This window comes from Rissa tridactyla, chromosome W (genome assembly GCF_028500815.1).
Source record: "Rissa tridactyla isolate bRisTri1 chromosome W, bRisTri1.patW.cur.20221130, whole genome shotgun sequence".
NCBI classification, from domain to species: domain Eukaryota; kingdom Metazoa; phylum Chordata; class Aves; order Charadriiformes; family Laridae; genus Rissa; species Rissa tridactyla.
Window position 1 is genome coordinate 28,503,128 of NC_071496.1, and position 16,158 is coordinate 28,519,285.

The 16,158-nt window shown below is 38.6% G+C and overlaps 1 protein-coding gene across 20 annotated transcripts in view; it reads left to right on the forward strand.

The window, feature by feature from the left end:
• Positions 1–16,158, forward strand: part of LOC128901982 (ceramide transfer protein-like) — a 130,101-nt gene that overhangs the window by 74,355 nt on the left and 39,588 nt on the right. For 15 of the 20 annotated variants that reach the window (XR_008463559.1, XM_054184208.1, XM_054184209.1 and 12 more), the window contains 5 exons: positions 4,383–4,490; positions 5,319–5,457; positions 5,977–6,078; positions 6,424–6,507; positions 12,322–12,479. Coding sequence is in view for 19 of the 20 variants with exons in the window: in XM_054184208.1 (XP_054040183.1) it covers positions 4,383–4,490; positions 5,319–5,457; positions 5,977–6,078; positions 6,424–6,507; positions 12,322–12,479 (591 nt within the window). In the remaining variant the exon portion in view is untranslated. The remainder of the gene's footprint in view (positions 1–4,382; positions 4,491–5,318; positions 5,458–5,976; positions 6,079–6,423; positions 6,508–12,321; positions 12,480–16,158) is intronic. The other 5 variants (XM_054184214.1, XM_054184215.1, XM_054184219.1 and 2 more) reach the window with 3 other exon arrangements.

Sequence of the window (16,158 nt, forward strand, 5' to 3'; positions counted from 1 at the left end):
GGGGAGGTTTTCTGTGAATCTTTGCTCTACTCCAGAGTATTATTTACCCACTTTAGGAAATTCTTAACCAGTGGATCAGTGTGAGCCATAATGGAGGTCTGCAATATGATTCTGCGAATACTTAACCGTTTTACTGAAAGCAGTTTTTCTGATGTGCTGCCTTGTTGCTGATACCAGCACCTGCTCCAGTAAAGAATCACATGAAGCTTTGGATCATGTGGCGCTCTACTCTTGTCTATCACAATGAAAAAGCATTTTGAAAGGATTAATGGATTTCATGCACTGCCTTAGAAAGCTGAAGGTGTTGCAATGTACTAATGAATGCCAGTTTTGAGTGTAGTTTTGAAGCTATGATGTATGCATGAAATTTCAAAGAACTGCATCTATATACTGAGCATGGTAATTTAGCATTAATGAATTGATACAACCTCTGCAAGTTATTTTGTTTTCAAGCAGAGACTTTTAGCTTCTATTATGTGGACTCTACCTGCTTTTCCAATTTTTATCTTGGGAAATGAAAAATTGCGTAAACAGAAGAAGCTTGTGTCAACATTCCTCTTCTCAATGTAATTGAGTATTTCTGCAGTGAATAATTAATGATAATTTGCTTTGCATGACAAATATGGCAGTGGCCTGCTCTCTGTGGTAGTAGAATGGTGGGGCTTTGCACGATGCATGCTTTCGTTGTTTGTGTTAAGCTGCTTGCATGTGCCTGCTGAGAGCTGGATGACTTGTCTCTGCATCAGTTATAAAGCAGTACTTGTTTTCTGGTTCTTCTGACAAATAAGTATTCTTGATGTATTTTTCATTTTTTTCCCTTTGGCTACTAAACCATAATTGTCTGAGACAGTTTTGTGAATATGATCTGTAAATGCACATGCTTCAGATTCATGTTGTGTGCTGTTTGGTCTGCTGTTTAATCTGCTGTATTTTCTCCTTGGTTGCAAATAGCTAAAACTGCTTAAGTGCTTTTTATGTAGCACCTTTTTATTGGTAGGATTTGCAAGCTGATAGCTGCCTTGTATACAATTCATAAGCATGGATAAACTGTTTAGTGGAACTATTAATCGCAAACATAAATGACAGTCAAATAAACATACTGCTGAAAAGGTACCTTTTGCATATATATGTCTTGCTCACTTAAAGGAGAAAATTGGAAAACATTTGCTGTTCTTAGTTAAAACGATCTGACCTCAATGCAATGGATATTTTGGCTACATTTTAAAATTGATCTGTTCATTAAGTCATATCCCATTGAAATGAAATTTTACCTTCTTTCTAGTGTGTACAACTTAAAATAGAATGAGTTCCCACTGTCAAACTGACTATAGTAAAAGCACATTCAAAGTCATCTTAATATTTGTAGCGTATGATTAAGTAAACATTGAAGTTACCAGGAAAACAGTGCAGTTTGGTTTAGATTTGCGTTTAGAGGAAATCTAAACAGAAATGTTTTATGATGCTTTGAGGTGTTGTATGACTCTTATAAAATGCTCTCTTGAGGTTTATGCTTATTAAACACTTCTGAAATTAAATTATAGTATTGTATGCCTAAAACTCTTAATTGTTCTTTTAAAAATCTTTTTATTTCCCTTCCCTGCTTTGTTTTCACTTGTCAAGCCTTTGGAGGACTTAGTCCATATAAAGACCCAAAAGCCCTTACTTGAGTGTCTGCAAAAAACCTAATTAAAGCTTCATTATTTTATTTGTTATATTTAAAATTAAAATCCAGTGAATTAAGGTATAATCTTTGTGCTGTAACACAAGTGCATTGCAGTTCAAAACGTGGTCCAGTATACCGAATATGTTACCAAAGCCGGGTATACTGCTTAACACTTGAACTGATATTCTAGAAAACCCCCTGTATCCAATGTGAATGTTTTTAATAAAAAGCCTATTCCAATAAATATTTTAAAGCTATGCTTTAAAACAAATAGTAGGACTAATTCTTAAAAAATTGAGTTTTTAGTACTTCTGATGCTACACTTATGTAGCTATTTTTCTAGGATTTTTGCTCTGTATAAAATAGCTTTAAATGCATGATTTATAGCAGAAATTTCTAAACGTGTCTTGCCTTCTATCATTTCACTCTAAGCTATCATTAAAAAACCCTTCTATTTCTGCTATTTCAGATAAGTTACAATATTTCTATCTTCTTGCTACATTAAGCAATGAACTTAAGATGTACCTTATTAAATCTTTTGAACTTACAAGTGCCCCCTTTTTTTAAAAAAAAAAAATTTAAGTTGATGATCACTTAGCCATCTTCCACCAAGACTTAGAGTACCTTTTTCTAACTTCACTTGCATTTTTTGGTCATATTCATTTTTCTACTTTGCTTCTACTTTTGATACTCATCCCGTTTCTTCTGTTTCCTCAATGCTTTGTTGTTTTCTACCTCGTTCTTTAAATGGGCCAGATAGAAACTGACTCTTGGCTCCTTCTTACTTGTTTTTGCTGGGTAATCTCATTCAGTCATGTTCATTCAGGAATTACGTTAACAACTCTGGAACTCACATTTTTCTTTTCATTCATACCTTCGTTTCTCTGCCACTGCTCCTTTGTAACCCAAACATACATACTTTGTCCTGCATACCTGGAGTCTTGTCCAAATTCTCCTGTTTCAACCAACTTCAACTTTTTGTCCTTTCTCCTTGCTTTTAATACTCTTTAAGTTCATTTGCATCTTAATTTATCAGCACTTTCCTGCCTTCCCAAAGCCTATGTCATTTTCAATTTTCCACAAAAGTACAACAGCTAAAATTCATCGTTGCTTCTTGCTTGTTCCATATTATTTGTTCTGTCTCCCCTTCTCCCTGCCCCATCTGAACTTCTCTGACACTACATAATTTCTTATTCCTGTCAAACATCCTTCACAATATTCTTTGTCTACTCAATCAAATTAATCTATTAACGGTATTTCAGATATTACTCTGAACCATCTGTTTCTTTTGTCACAAAAATTTCGCAACTGGCCCATGCCGACAGAGAGGAGAGGCTAGGACGCAAAGTATAGAATTACAAGAGTAATTCTTTATTCATGCTCATGAGGTGTCCCATTCAAATTGGGACACAGCAAATGTGATTTTACACATGGTTCTTGTACCTTTCAAGTGTTCAGGTACAATGTGATTTGACCAATCACTACTTAACACACACGTACTACTATTTTGCAAAGCAACTATTATTCTATGGCATCATCATCTGTCTGCTTTTTTTTCTTGATCTAGATGTTCCTGGTCTTGCTACAGTTACTTGTCTATGATGCCAGATAATGGGAGGGTTTCACAGAGGTGTTAGAGGGGCTAGGATGCTGGTGTTATCTCATTAGTCCAGGGGTATCCTTTATTCTTCAACGTGAGGGCTGTCCTTCTCCTTGCAATGAGCTGGGGTCCTTTAGTCATGCTTACTTAACCATGACTATACAGTATACGATGTAAACTATATATCCTAAGAAAGTTCATACAGTTTCATACTATAAAGACTAATTGGTACAATAGTTAGGGAATGAGATTTTCCAACACTGTCTTATGTTCTCTTTCAGGGTTATTCTTCTTTGCCATGCATGGACCATTTTACATTAACCTTTAGGGAAATATTTTTCTTCCAGTTCCTCAGTATCTGCTTCTGTTTCACTTGTGAGGACATTTGTCAGACTTAATATTTTTAGATCTTTTTCATGCTATTTTAATCAAGAGATGTTTTTCATTTTTTGCATTATTTAATTAGTTACTATTATTGTCTTCTCATTCTTGCTTTCAGTATCTTTCTTTGTTTTATGTAGACTTTTATTCTTTGTCAAAAATAATTTCAGTCTAGTATAAAGAATATTGCTAAAGAAATCTGGAACAAGCAAAAAAATTATAGCAGTAATTATCTGATTTTTCTATGATCTCTACTTATTTTGTTGCTTTTAAAACTAAGATGGCACTATTTGAATGATTGGAAGGATTAACTGAGGCTGTTGATTGTCTTCAAACTGAACCATGTTATTCCCTTGATTAATTGTAGAGTACTGTAGGTTTTTTGAATGCTATGTGAAAATTGCTTAGTAGGGATTACATATACCAAAATAATGGAAACATTACCCCTTTTTTGAACCCTTAAATATATGTTGTCTTGCTCCTTTGGGGGCACATAATAAGTTGCAAATATTTTTTCCCACATCATTATGATAACAAAAAATATATTCATAGTAACTTTACAGATGCTACATCAACATCTTAAACTTGCAGACACAATCTGAATTATTAAGCCCCTGCTGCTTCCTGACAAGAAACAAATGGGCTGGTTTTAGAGGAGATGACATTAAACTTGCTTTCGTGATTTCTTTTTTATTAAAAGCCTCAGCACTCTAGTTCTGTGTGTGGTTTGGTTTTTAGACTGAATCTGGCTATGGATCAGAGTCAAGTTTACGACGCCATGGCTCCATGGTGTCTCTTGTTTCCGGAGCAAGTGGATACTCTGCAACATCTACCTCTTCATTCAAGGTTAGTGAATAACATTTTCTTAGTATTGCTGTGTAAATAACACGCACAACTGGAAAGGAAATAAGCTATGTGAAGACTTATTCATGCAATTATAGGGAAAAAAACCCCAAATCTTTGGTTTATTATAAGTGTTAATAAATTCTGCATGTGATGATGAACAGATCGTACAGGAAGCTTTTTCATGCCTCTGTGCAGTTGTCCCTCTTAAACTATGGTGTCATTTTCGAATGTCAAGAAAATCAAATCTGTGGGAGGATTTATTAACCTTTATATATATATATATATATGTATACTTCTGAGACTATCAGGGCTTCTAAATGAAAGGAAATGCTGATTCTGTGACTTAAATTTGATTAATACTGATTGACAAATGATGGCTTTCCTTGTTTCATGTGTATAAATATTTAACGTTTGAACTTGGGTGGGCTGTACTTCTGGAAGAGCAGAAGAGGAGCAGCACAAGAAAGGGGGGAGTAAAGATTAGAACAAAGATCTTAAACTAGAACTGACTATTTTCAGGCAAATAGGCATAAACCTGATAGCATGCAAGACTGTGTTTTTAATAAGCTTTTATTGAATGCTCTAAAGTAGCAGATGCAGTCAAGAGGAAAAATTGAGACCAGTGGACAAAAGGAGTAAGAAACACTTGTATACGGTTTCTTATGTTGTTCTAATATTAACAGTATTTCATAGCCACTGATATCTGAAATGTCTTTAGTGTACTTGAAGAATTTGTTCTTCGTAATTGCAGAAATTCTTTTTTTTTTGGCATTGAACTATCACTGAGTATGTAGAAGCATTTGAGCCTTTTTTCTCTTGTATTTTCAGAAGGGCCATAGCTTACGTGAGAAGCTTGCAGAAATGGAAACCTTTAGAGACATCTTGTGCAGACAAGTTGATACTTTACAGAAATACTTTGATGCCTGTGCAGATGCAGTTTCCAAAGATGAACTCCAGAGGGATAAAGGTAAAATTTTAATTGAAAACTCTTATCTCCATAGAATTTAACTTTCTACAGAGTAATAGCCCTTGAAATAGTTACTATAGCACTTGATACCACATAAATAAAACATGTCTCTTAATTTTACTCTTTAGTAATGGGATCAATTGTAGATATTTCTGCATAAATTGTTAACTATTTTCACTTCAGAAGTTCAAGTCCCATAAAAATCTGCTTAAACATTAACCTGTAGCTATCAACTGTATAAAAGAAATTCTTTTAAGCATTTGATGTTATAGAACAATAATTGTTTACTCCCATAAGATGAATTCAAGTTAGTTTACTGCTGTGTCTCTTATCTTTATTTTGAAAAACAATAGGATATTAGTTTTGATAGGAATAATACATTCTTTAAAAAAGGCAAAGGTTCTGCCATAATGAATGCTCCTGAGATGTATTGGCTGCAGCTAGAGCACTGAGTGCACACTTGAGGTCCTAGTAAACTTGGGTGTGGATGTCTACATATCTCTGAATTGTTCTTCCCAGAGCACAGCTTGTTGTCATATTCATGCACTCTCCTGAGGCATTTATATTCATCCCCGTGTTTGTTCTGGCAGCCTGAAACTTTTGGTAGTGAGAAAACAGTAGGTAAGTACCATTGTGCTTCTTTGAGAACTTTCTAGTGTAGGTAGTTGCTCAATTGTGACTCCCTGCTTATCCAGTTGTAACACCAAGATAATATTCTTCTTACCATCGAATCAAGTGCTAAATTTCAACACTGAGCAAATGTTAGTCTCCTGATAGTTTCTGACAGTAATGTTGACAGTGGTCTCGGGTCAAAAAGAAAAAAAGGAGGGGTTTCATGACTTTTTATAGTAAAAAAACTTACATGCTGCTTAGCCATGAAGATACTCTTAATTCTTTCTTGCACACTAAACAATTGGGAAAGCTTTCTCACTCCCATAACACGCACTCTCTCTCTCTCACATTTAGTGGTAGAAGATGATGAAGATGATTTCCCTACAATGCATTCTGATGGGGATATTTTACATAACAGTAACAGCAGTAAGGAAAAATGTAAGCGTTTCAACTTTTTCACTGATACAAGATGGGTATTTATGCTCTTTTCTAAGCAGAAAATGACAAGAATAGTTATTTGAATGTATGTGACAGGAAGTTCTTATTTGTGTTAAGATAATAATGAAAAGCAGCTAAGGAATGATAATCTGAGTTAGTTATTCTTAATTCACACAAATATTAATGCAAGTCTGTCAAACTGGAATTTCCTCTGTGCCTGGGAAGATCATGGAACAGGTCCTCCTAGAAGCTATGCTAAGGCACAGGGAGGTGATTCGAGACAGCCAGCATGGCTTCACCAAGGGCAAGTCCTGGCAGCCGGTCACCAGTGGTGTCCCTCAGGGCTCAGTTTTGGGGCCAGTTTTGTTTAATATCTTTATCAATGATCTGGATGAGGGGATTGAGTGCACCCTCAGTAAGTTTGCAGATGACACCAAGCTAGGTGGGAGTGTTGATCTGCTTGAGGGTAGGAAGGCTCTACAGAGGGACCTGGACAGGCTGGATCGATGGGCCAAGGCCAACTGTATGAGGTTTAATAAGGCCAAGTGCCGGGTCCTGCATTTTGGTCACAACAACCCCAAGCAACGCTACAGGCTTGGGGCAGAGTGGCTGGAAAGCTGCCTGGGAGAAAAGGACCTGGGGGTGCTGGTGGACGGCCAGCTTAACATGAGCCAGCAGCGTGCCCAGGTGGCCAAGAGGGCCAACAGCGTTCTGGCTTGTATCAGGAATAGCGTGGCCAGCAGGAGTAGGGAAGTGATCGTGCCTCTGTACTCGGCACTGGTGAGGCCTCACCTCGAGTACTGTGTTCAGTTCTGGGCCCCCCCGAGGAGAGGCTGAGGGAGCTGGGCATGTTTAGCCTGGAGAAGAGGAGGCTGAGGGGAGACCTCATTGCCCTCTACAACTACCTGAAAGGAGGTTGGAGAGAGGTGGGTGTTGGCCTCTTCTCCCAGGTGAATAATGACAGGACCAGAGGGAATGGTCTGAAGTTGCAGCAGGGGAGGTTTAGATTAGATATTAGGAAGAATTACTCTAGTGGCAGAGACTGTAGGTTGTTTGTTTGTTTGGGGGGGGGGGTTTTGGTTTGTTTTTTTTTTTTGGTGTGTGTATGGTTGGACTCGATGATCTCAAAGGTCCTTTCCAACCATGAAGATTCTATGATTCCTGCCTGACCAACCTGGTGGCTTTCTACAATGGTGTGACTCCATCAGTGGACAAGGGGAGAGCTACGGATGTCATCTATCAGGACTTCTGCAAGGCCTTTGACACGGTCCCCCACAACATCCTTCTCTCTAAGTTGGAGAGATACGGATTTGATGGGTGGACTGTTCGGTGGATAAGGAACTGGCTGGATGGTTGCATCCAGAGGGTAGTGGTCAATGGCTCGATGTCCAGACGGAGAGGGGTGACAAGTGGTGTCCCTCAGGGATCTATACTGGGACCGGTGCTGTTCAACATCTTCATCAATGATTTAGACAGTGGGATCAAGTGCACCCTCAACAAATTTGCCGATGACACCAAGCTGAGTGGTGCGGATGACAGACCAGAGGGACGGGATGTCATCCAGAGGGACCTGGACGAGCTAGACAGGTGGGCCCGAGCAAACCTCATGAAGTTCAACAAGGCCAAGTGCAAGGTCCTACGCTTGGGTCAGGACAATCCTCATTATCAATACAGGCTGGGGGATGATGTGATAGAGAGCAGCCCTGCGGAAAAGGACTTGAGGGTGCTGGTGGATGAAAAGCTGGACATGAGCCAACAATGTGCGCTCGCAGCCCAGAAGGCCAATCGCATACTGGGCTGCATCAAAAGAACCGTGGCCAGCAGATCCAGAGAGGTGATTCTCCCCCTCTACTCAGCTCTCGTGAGACCCCACCTGGAGTACTGTGTCCAGCTCTGGAACCCTCAGCACAAGAAGGACATGGACCTGTTGGAGCAGGTCCAGAGGAGGGACACAAAGATGATCAGAGGGCTGGAGCACCTCTCCTATGAGGACAGGCTGAGAGAGTTGGGGTTGTTCAGCCTGGAGAAGAGAAGGCTCCGGGGAGACCTTATAGCGGCCTTCCAGTACCTGAAGGGGGCCTACAGGAAAGCTGGGGAGGGGCTGTTTGCAAGGGCATGTAGCGATAGGACGAGGGGCAGTGGTTTTAAACTAGAGCAGGGTAGGTTTAGATGAGACATTAGGAAGAAGTTTTTTACAATGAGGGTGGTGAGGCACTGGAACAGGTTGCCCAGAGAGGTGGTGGAGGCCCCATCCCTGGAGACATTCAAGGCCAGGCTTGAGGAGGCCCTGAGCAATCTGATCTAGTTAAAGATGTCCCTGCTTCCTGCAGGGGGGTTGGACTAGATGATCTTTAAAGGTCCCTTCCAACCCAACACATTCTATGATTCTATTCTGTGTCCAAAGCTATTTCCACTACAAAATTCTGTTGAAACAGCTGCATCATTCGGATATTGGAAACTGAGATTTGTAACAGGCAATTGTAGTTTTTCTTGGAAGTGTTATCTGCTTTAGCAGTGTGGCAGAGCACAATGCTTTTCCAGTTAGGTGTGCCCCATTATTGTTTTTCTAAGTTCTATGGCTATGTAATGGTTTAGTCAACATTGTTACTAATTCTCACTCATCATAATTTTAGCACTTCTTTTAACTGTATTTACCAATGTTATGATGAACAGAATTCTGATTTTTATTCTTATCTTAAATGATCTGGTTATCGTCGTTGACAGTTCAGTATTTGTTAGACTTTGGTTCACACAACTTTGAAACGGTACAGTTTCAAATCTGATGGAATCTCCAAAAGATGTACTTACTTACCAAACACATTTTTAAAAATATAGGCACTTTCTTCAAGAACCTGGAAAATGTATGGGCAAAATAAGCCTTTTCTGTCTTGTGTTTTTCTTTTTAACTTGCTCTAGTTCCCCGTGTGTTGCATGTTTCCTTGCTGTATTTAAGTGCTGTATATTAAGTGCTCTTTCTAGATTATTGACAAAACTGTTACGAGGAAAGGAAATGGAAGGAGCTTTCAGTATACTTCCAGAGATTTAATCATATGAATAGATTTTTTTCAATGATATAAAGTGCTTGCTCTGATGAGGATTAATTGTAGTGCTGATTTCAGAGGTTAAGTATTGTACAACTGAAGTTTTGAATAAATCTTTCTTGCCTCTTATCAGCAAAGACAAGCAAGCTTGCAACACTCACCTGTAAGCAAGTCCACAGTTCTACTAACCCTATTTTATATATAAAAGTCTTCATTTTTGAGGACTGTTAAGTCAGAACAAACTTCAGAAAACTGAAAAAACCTTCTTTAAAAAATGTGAAGTGAGAATTTAATTTCACTGCATGATTCGTTTTGAAAAAGATGTCTTTGTCAAACCTAGCATTTATAGAATGATGTAGGAGTTTCAGCTTAATTTACCTTTAAAACATTTCTTCATATCTATGTTCTTCTGGTGTATCCACTATATATACACATTAGTTATGCAGAATGTCAATGATTGATTGCCCAGCCCATCCCGAGCAGTGATCACAGATTCCTGCCCTCCGTCCAACCCCCATTTTTATACTGAGCATGACATCTATGGTATGGAATATCCCCTGGTCAGCTCGTTCTTTCTGTGCTCCCTCTCACCTTCTATGGGAAGCTGAAAAAGTCCTTGATTAATATAAATGTTACCTAGCAACAACTAAAACAATATGTGTTATCAACATTCCTCAACATTCTCATGCCAAATCCAAAACACAGCAGCTACTAGAAAGAAAATTAACTCTATCCTATCTGAAACCAGGACAGATGTTCAGGCTCTCCAAATAGAAAAAAAATATCCTGAAAAATACTTCTAATGTGCTGAAGTTCAGCTGTTGCTGAGACAGGGCTTGAGGCTGTCTTCTGACATGTTCTAGGAAGACAAATGTCTCCTTTTATTAGGAGTGAATCAAAATACTCCCATCTACAGTAAGGAATATCTTGAGTGATCTTCTCTTTAAAGAAATAGGCCTTGCGCCTTTCTGAAACTAGTTTGGTTTTGTCCAGAATTATAATGGCTGAAAGGAACTATGGACACTGACTTTGAAATTACAAGCTCTGTATGTATCACTGCTACTTTGAGACTAGTCATTAAAGAATGACTTAGAATATATGATGACTGAAACTCTATGGAAGTATTAATGAGTTGTAGCTGAGGCCTAAAGATATCCAGGAACAAAAGCCGGTTTTTTTCCAGGAAATGAGGCTAGGTTGCTGCATCTCCCTTACAATCTACCATAGATTTCTGAAATTATTTTATATTGTTGCAGCCAGCGGTAATTTCTTCAGTGTGTCTAGCATGTTGCATACTTAGGAGAAAAATCACATCTATAAGCAGCATAGCTGTGCTGGTAAGCCTGCACATGAACATGGTCTACACAAGCAGGACATATTATTAGTATAAACTGCTTTTTTTTCCATTAGTGAAGTGTGTTATTGGTGAAGCTCTTGTCTAATTTTCATTATTCAGTGAATCCACTGCATCACCTCCTTGCCATATTATACCAATTTCAGTCTTAGCCTCTTCTGTGTTCCCTCTGCAGCTGTTAGGGGGAGGGAGAGCTCATTATTGCTTCTGAAACAGATCGATCTTTCTTTCGCTCCTATCATCTTTACCTTTTAGGGAGTATTCTTGATTAACATGAAACAAAAATAAACTGTGTTCTATAATAGTATGTATGTTTATTGAGGTATTTGAAGTAGTGTGTGGTGTGTAAATGTATGTTTGAAAAAGTTTGATTCCTTCTGAAAGGAGGGTTTATAACACCTCCGGAGACTTAAACCATTGCTTAAGACCATGTGATGCTTGCTTTCTCTTCCTTAAGTGTAGATATTGTGCTCTACCATTAGAGAACAGCAATTGCATTTCTCTTCCCTCCAAGAACTGAGCTGCTTGAAAGCTCTGCTTTACCCTTGCAGACAGATATTGGATAAACTTACACAAATATTTATTTGTACTCTTTAAACCATAACAGTGGCACACTGACACACTGAGAAAAGAAAGCAATATCCAACTGGGTGATAAGTCATTAACTTGCCCCATGGCATAGCAGGAGTTACTATAACTTGCTGAGCTCAGTCAGCTTCAACATGGGTGTTACTTCTGCTTTCTAATATTTACTGACATTAATGTGTAGTGTTTGATTTGTTATTCTGTCAACCTACATATGAATTTGACATAGAATAGGTACTTTTTTGTCACACATTTTAAGTGACTTGTTTAAATAGCCTTAGCAACAGATGGCCTAGTTGACAGCATGAAGTAGTTGTTGGAACTGCAAAACCCCACAGTACTTGGATAATTCAACACATTTGATACTTTTATATTATACCCTTTTTTATGTTGAAGTTTTTAAATCTATAGTTACCTGCTTAAAGCAACCTTGAAATTTTACCTTTTGGGTTTGATTGAATTTTGAAATTGTTCCTTTCTTAGTGCTGTATCAGATATGTTTTAAGGCTGTTCTCTGTTAATTAGGCCCCACTTCAAGCTGTCAAACTGCTATTGTTACAAAGTATTCCCACTCCCTCCACCTACATGATTTGCAGAGTGCAGAGTAATACAGCATTACAAGCAGACTTGAAATACAGTATAGAAAGATGAAGCTGAAGGGATGCGTTCCTCCTTACCCTGTGGATAGCTGAAAATTATTAGCGCTTTTGATTTTTATTTTTAAATTAACTTTCTATCCAGTCTAATTTCTTCAAACAGTTGTAATATAAAGCATACATGTAAAATGCTTGTTTGAGTTAAAGGCAGCTATCGGTAAATGATGTTTGTTTTTAGTGTTTCCACATGTGACACCCAAAGGAATTAATGGCATAGACTTTAAAGGAGAAGCTATAACTTTCAAGGCAACTACTGCTGGAATCCTTGCTACACTCTCTCATTGTATTGAACTCATGGTAAAACGTGAAGAAAGCTGGCAAAAAAGACTAGATAAGGTAAGATCATTTCCTTTTTACTTTTATTGAAAAAGTTGTTTCTTTAGCTTGAAATTGAAATTTCAAATTAGCTGTTTTTAACTTTTTTTATTCCAGGTATTGCTTTTAGGTTTATGTACAGCATTTATTAATTTTAGGTACTTTCATTATTTATTACTCCTATAAAATGTTAAAACCTCATCCTGACTGTTGGTGATCCAGTAACAGTATTCATCATATTCTTTCTTTTCCCAGCCCTTGTTCAGATAGTATTCCTATATTTTTATATCTATAAAGAACCTGATAGTATTCTACAGTAATAAGTGTATTGCTTGCAGCCCTCTAAAAGAGACCTAATTATCCATGCTTGCAAAATGATGTGCAAATCTCTGAAATGTTTTAATTGTGATAAGAGATGGTGACAGTACTGAGAAGAACCAGTTCTAACCTTAAAGGTCTAAGATATGATTATTTTACTTACCTTTATGAGATTGAAGAGATTAACAAGTCATGTTTTATACCAATTGGCTAATTTTTTTAGGGGTATGTGTGGTATTATAATATCTGTTATTCTTATGGCAGTGATAGTTCATGGTAAGCCTACTCAACCACTGTAGCAACTCAAAAGGAGCAGTGTCTTCTCTCTTCAGATGAGATGTGCTAGAAGCATGGCTAGGTTGTACTTCAGGCTTTGATTTCTAGAATCCTGCCATCACTGGCTGGTGTCCTGTACAGTCCTTTATCCGTTGTCTTGTTTTTAATTTAACATGTTTCCATATGGTGTATATTACACTTAAAAAATCTTACTCCATATGTGTTAGTGGTACACAATTCAAAGAATGAAGTCATTCAGACAAAATACATCCACGTTTGAATCCTGTCTCCTGGCTCTTTTTTGTCTGTATGTCAAAGGCCTGGTCCTATCTAACTGTATTGTGACTTCTGTCAGCACTTAATTTATTATTGCTTCATCTGGGTAGTTGGAGAAATTATAGCGGACCTAAGACTTGAAGCTTGTTAATAGGATCCATAGGACCTCAAGAGGTCTCTAGTCCAACCTCCTGCTTAAAGGAAGTATAGTTTGAGATCAGATTGGGTTGCTCAGGGCTTTATCAAGTCTAGTTTCAAGTCTCCAAGGCTGGAGACCACACAGCTGTTCTGGGCTGCCTGTTCTGCTGCTCAACTGCTGTTATAGTAAACAAGTCTTTCATTATATCCAGTTGGAGTAGCTCTTATTCCAGTATCTGCCTATTGTTTTACATCTTCCTACTATAGACTGCTGTGAAGAGCCTGGCTCAGTTTCTTGATGACCTCCTCGGAGGTATTGGAAGGCTACTGTTAAGTCCCCCCACAAAAGCCTTCTCTTCTCTGGGCTGAGCAAGCACAGTTCACTCTTGCTGATCAGACTTTGCTTAGAACACAGATGAAGTGAATTTTTCTTGTCAGTAGATTAGTATATGTTATTACAGAATAATATGTTAATATAGAATTTGAATTGGTTTAGATTAGTTATTTGTCACGTTTTTCTTCTTCTGTGGACTAACTTTAAAGCACTTGTTTTTAGCTGGAAGCAATTAACAAATTCAAACCTAAATTTCACTTTGAGACTTGTGTGACTGATACCTCATACAGCAACATAACACCTCATACAGCATGAGTAAATAGATTTTAAAGGGGGTCACAAGCTTATTTGGACTTGGTTTCCCAGAAATTAAAATGGCAAAAGCTTCTAAAAACTTGGAGATTTTAAGTTTCTCTGCTTTAGTAGACCTGCAACTTTGTCACGCTTGTCCGTGAAATTTTCTGGGGTTTACAGCACACTCATGGTGAAGTACTGCAATTCTAATATAAAATAACCTTTTTTTTATTTGGATTCCTCTAATTGCTAGCCTTTTAGAAGAGGAGATTTTGATTGAATTAAATAATATAGAATCGTGGTGGGTTAACCTTGACTAACAGCTAAATGCCCACCCAGCTGTTCACTTACCACTCCATCCAGCAGGACTGGGGGGAAAAATAGGATGAGAAAGCTCATGGGCCAAGAGAAAGATGGAGATTGCTTACCAGTTCTTGTCATGGCAGAACAGTCTCAACTTGGGGAAAATCAATTTGTCGCTGATTAAAATAGGTACAGTTAGTGGGAAACAAAAAGACAAACACTAAAACAGCTTTCTTTCCCCATTTCCCAGTCTCAACTTCACTCTTTCACTGCAGGCCTGCTAGCCCCAAGCAGTGCAGAGTGGGGGTGGGGGGTAGGGAATGGGGGTTTGAGGTTGGTCCAAAACACTTAGTCTTTGCCACTCCTTCCCCCTCACACTTTTTCCCTGCTCCACTGCAGGTCCTTTCCAGGGCTGCAGTCTTCTGGGAAAAATCTGCTCCAGTGGGGGTCCTCCATGGAACGTAGTTCCTTCAAGAAATGTCCCTCTGCTCCAGCATGGGGTCCCTCCATGGGCTGCAGCGTGGATATGTTTGCTGCCCTGGAGCTGCTTCTCCTCTGGGCTAGGCATTCCCTCTGTTTCTCACTTTTTGTTCACCTTCCTCTCTCCCTGGGGTGTTTATTGCTCTTAAATACATTTTCACAGAGGTGCCATGCATGTGGCAGATGGATTCAGCTCTGTCCTGTGGTGGGTCTGTTTTAGAGTTGGCTGGAACCAGCTGTGTCTGACACGGGGCAGCCCCTGGCCTCTTCCCACAGAGGGCACTCCTGCAGCCCCCCACAACCAACACCTTGACACCTACACTCTGCACAAGAATTTAAAGACAGCAGTTGACTGTACTCAGACCTTTGCTAAAGCTATTTATTCCACTTCAGTCGTAGCACTTCTTTTGTTTTGTTTTTTTACCTTCTTGTTTTAGTGGCTAAACATGGCTCTCAAAGTCTCTTCTATAACTATGGGCCTGAGCAAAAAAAACATTGCTCTGTCATCTGATAAATAGATGTAGGAGGAGAATGATGTTGATCTCTGTACTCTTGGTTTTCTTGGATAGATGCTTACGTTGCTCTGAAAAAGAAGTAAATATTGGGAGATGATAAAGTTCAGAATATCTCCTCTGAGAGATTAGAGGGGGAAAATATATGAAATTGGGCAGCCGTTTGTGTTTGTTCTAGCTGGGAGGGTTTTAAAGCTCTTGTAAGTCTGTCCAGTGCCTGTAAAAGACCATCTAGAAGAAATGAAAGGTGCGGCGTCAAGTTTGTCCTTTGTATATCAGCAAATTCACTCCTCAGGCTTTGTTCTGTGCAGGTTTGTCACAGGAAGAACAGGATCTCTGTCAGTGGCTAAAAGCAATTAGTGTTTTACAAATAGTGTAAATACCGTTGTAATCCAACTTACTCTCCTTCCCTCTCCAGCCTCCTCACTCCACTAACTTCAGAACCACGTTTTACTTGACAGCAAAACACAAATGTGATTAGTGAGAGTCCTGCTACTTCACAAAACTATACAGTCTCCATCTTGTAGAGGGCCAGTTTAGCCTAAAGATGCAAGAGAGGTTTATGTCTTCCGAACTTGAATAAAATATATTTCAAAATTATATCTGTCCTTAAATATTTTTAATATTAAAAAGGTCAAGTTCATCAGAACTTGTTGAAGCTCGGTACAATTTGACTTGAGATGAGTACAGTGTTGTGAAGCGAGTATCTTTCTCTAGAAACCCTGCTTTTTAAATAAATCAAAGACTTTTAAGTTACATTCTGAAAGTT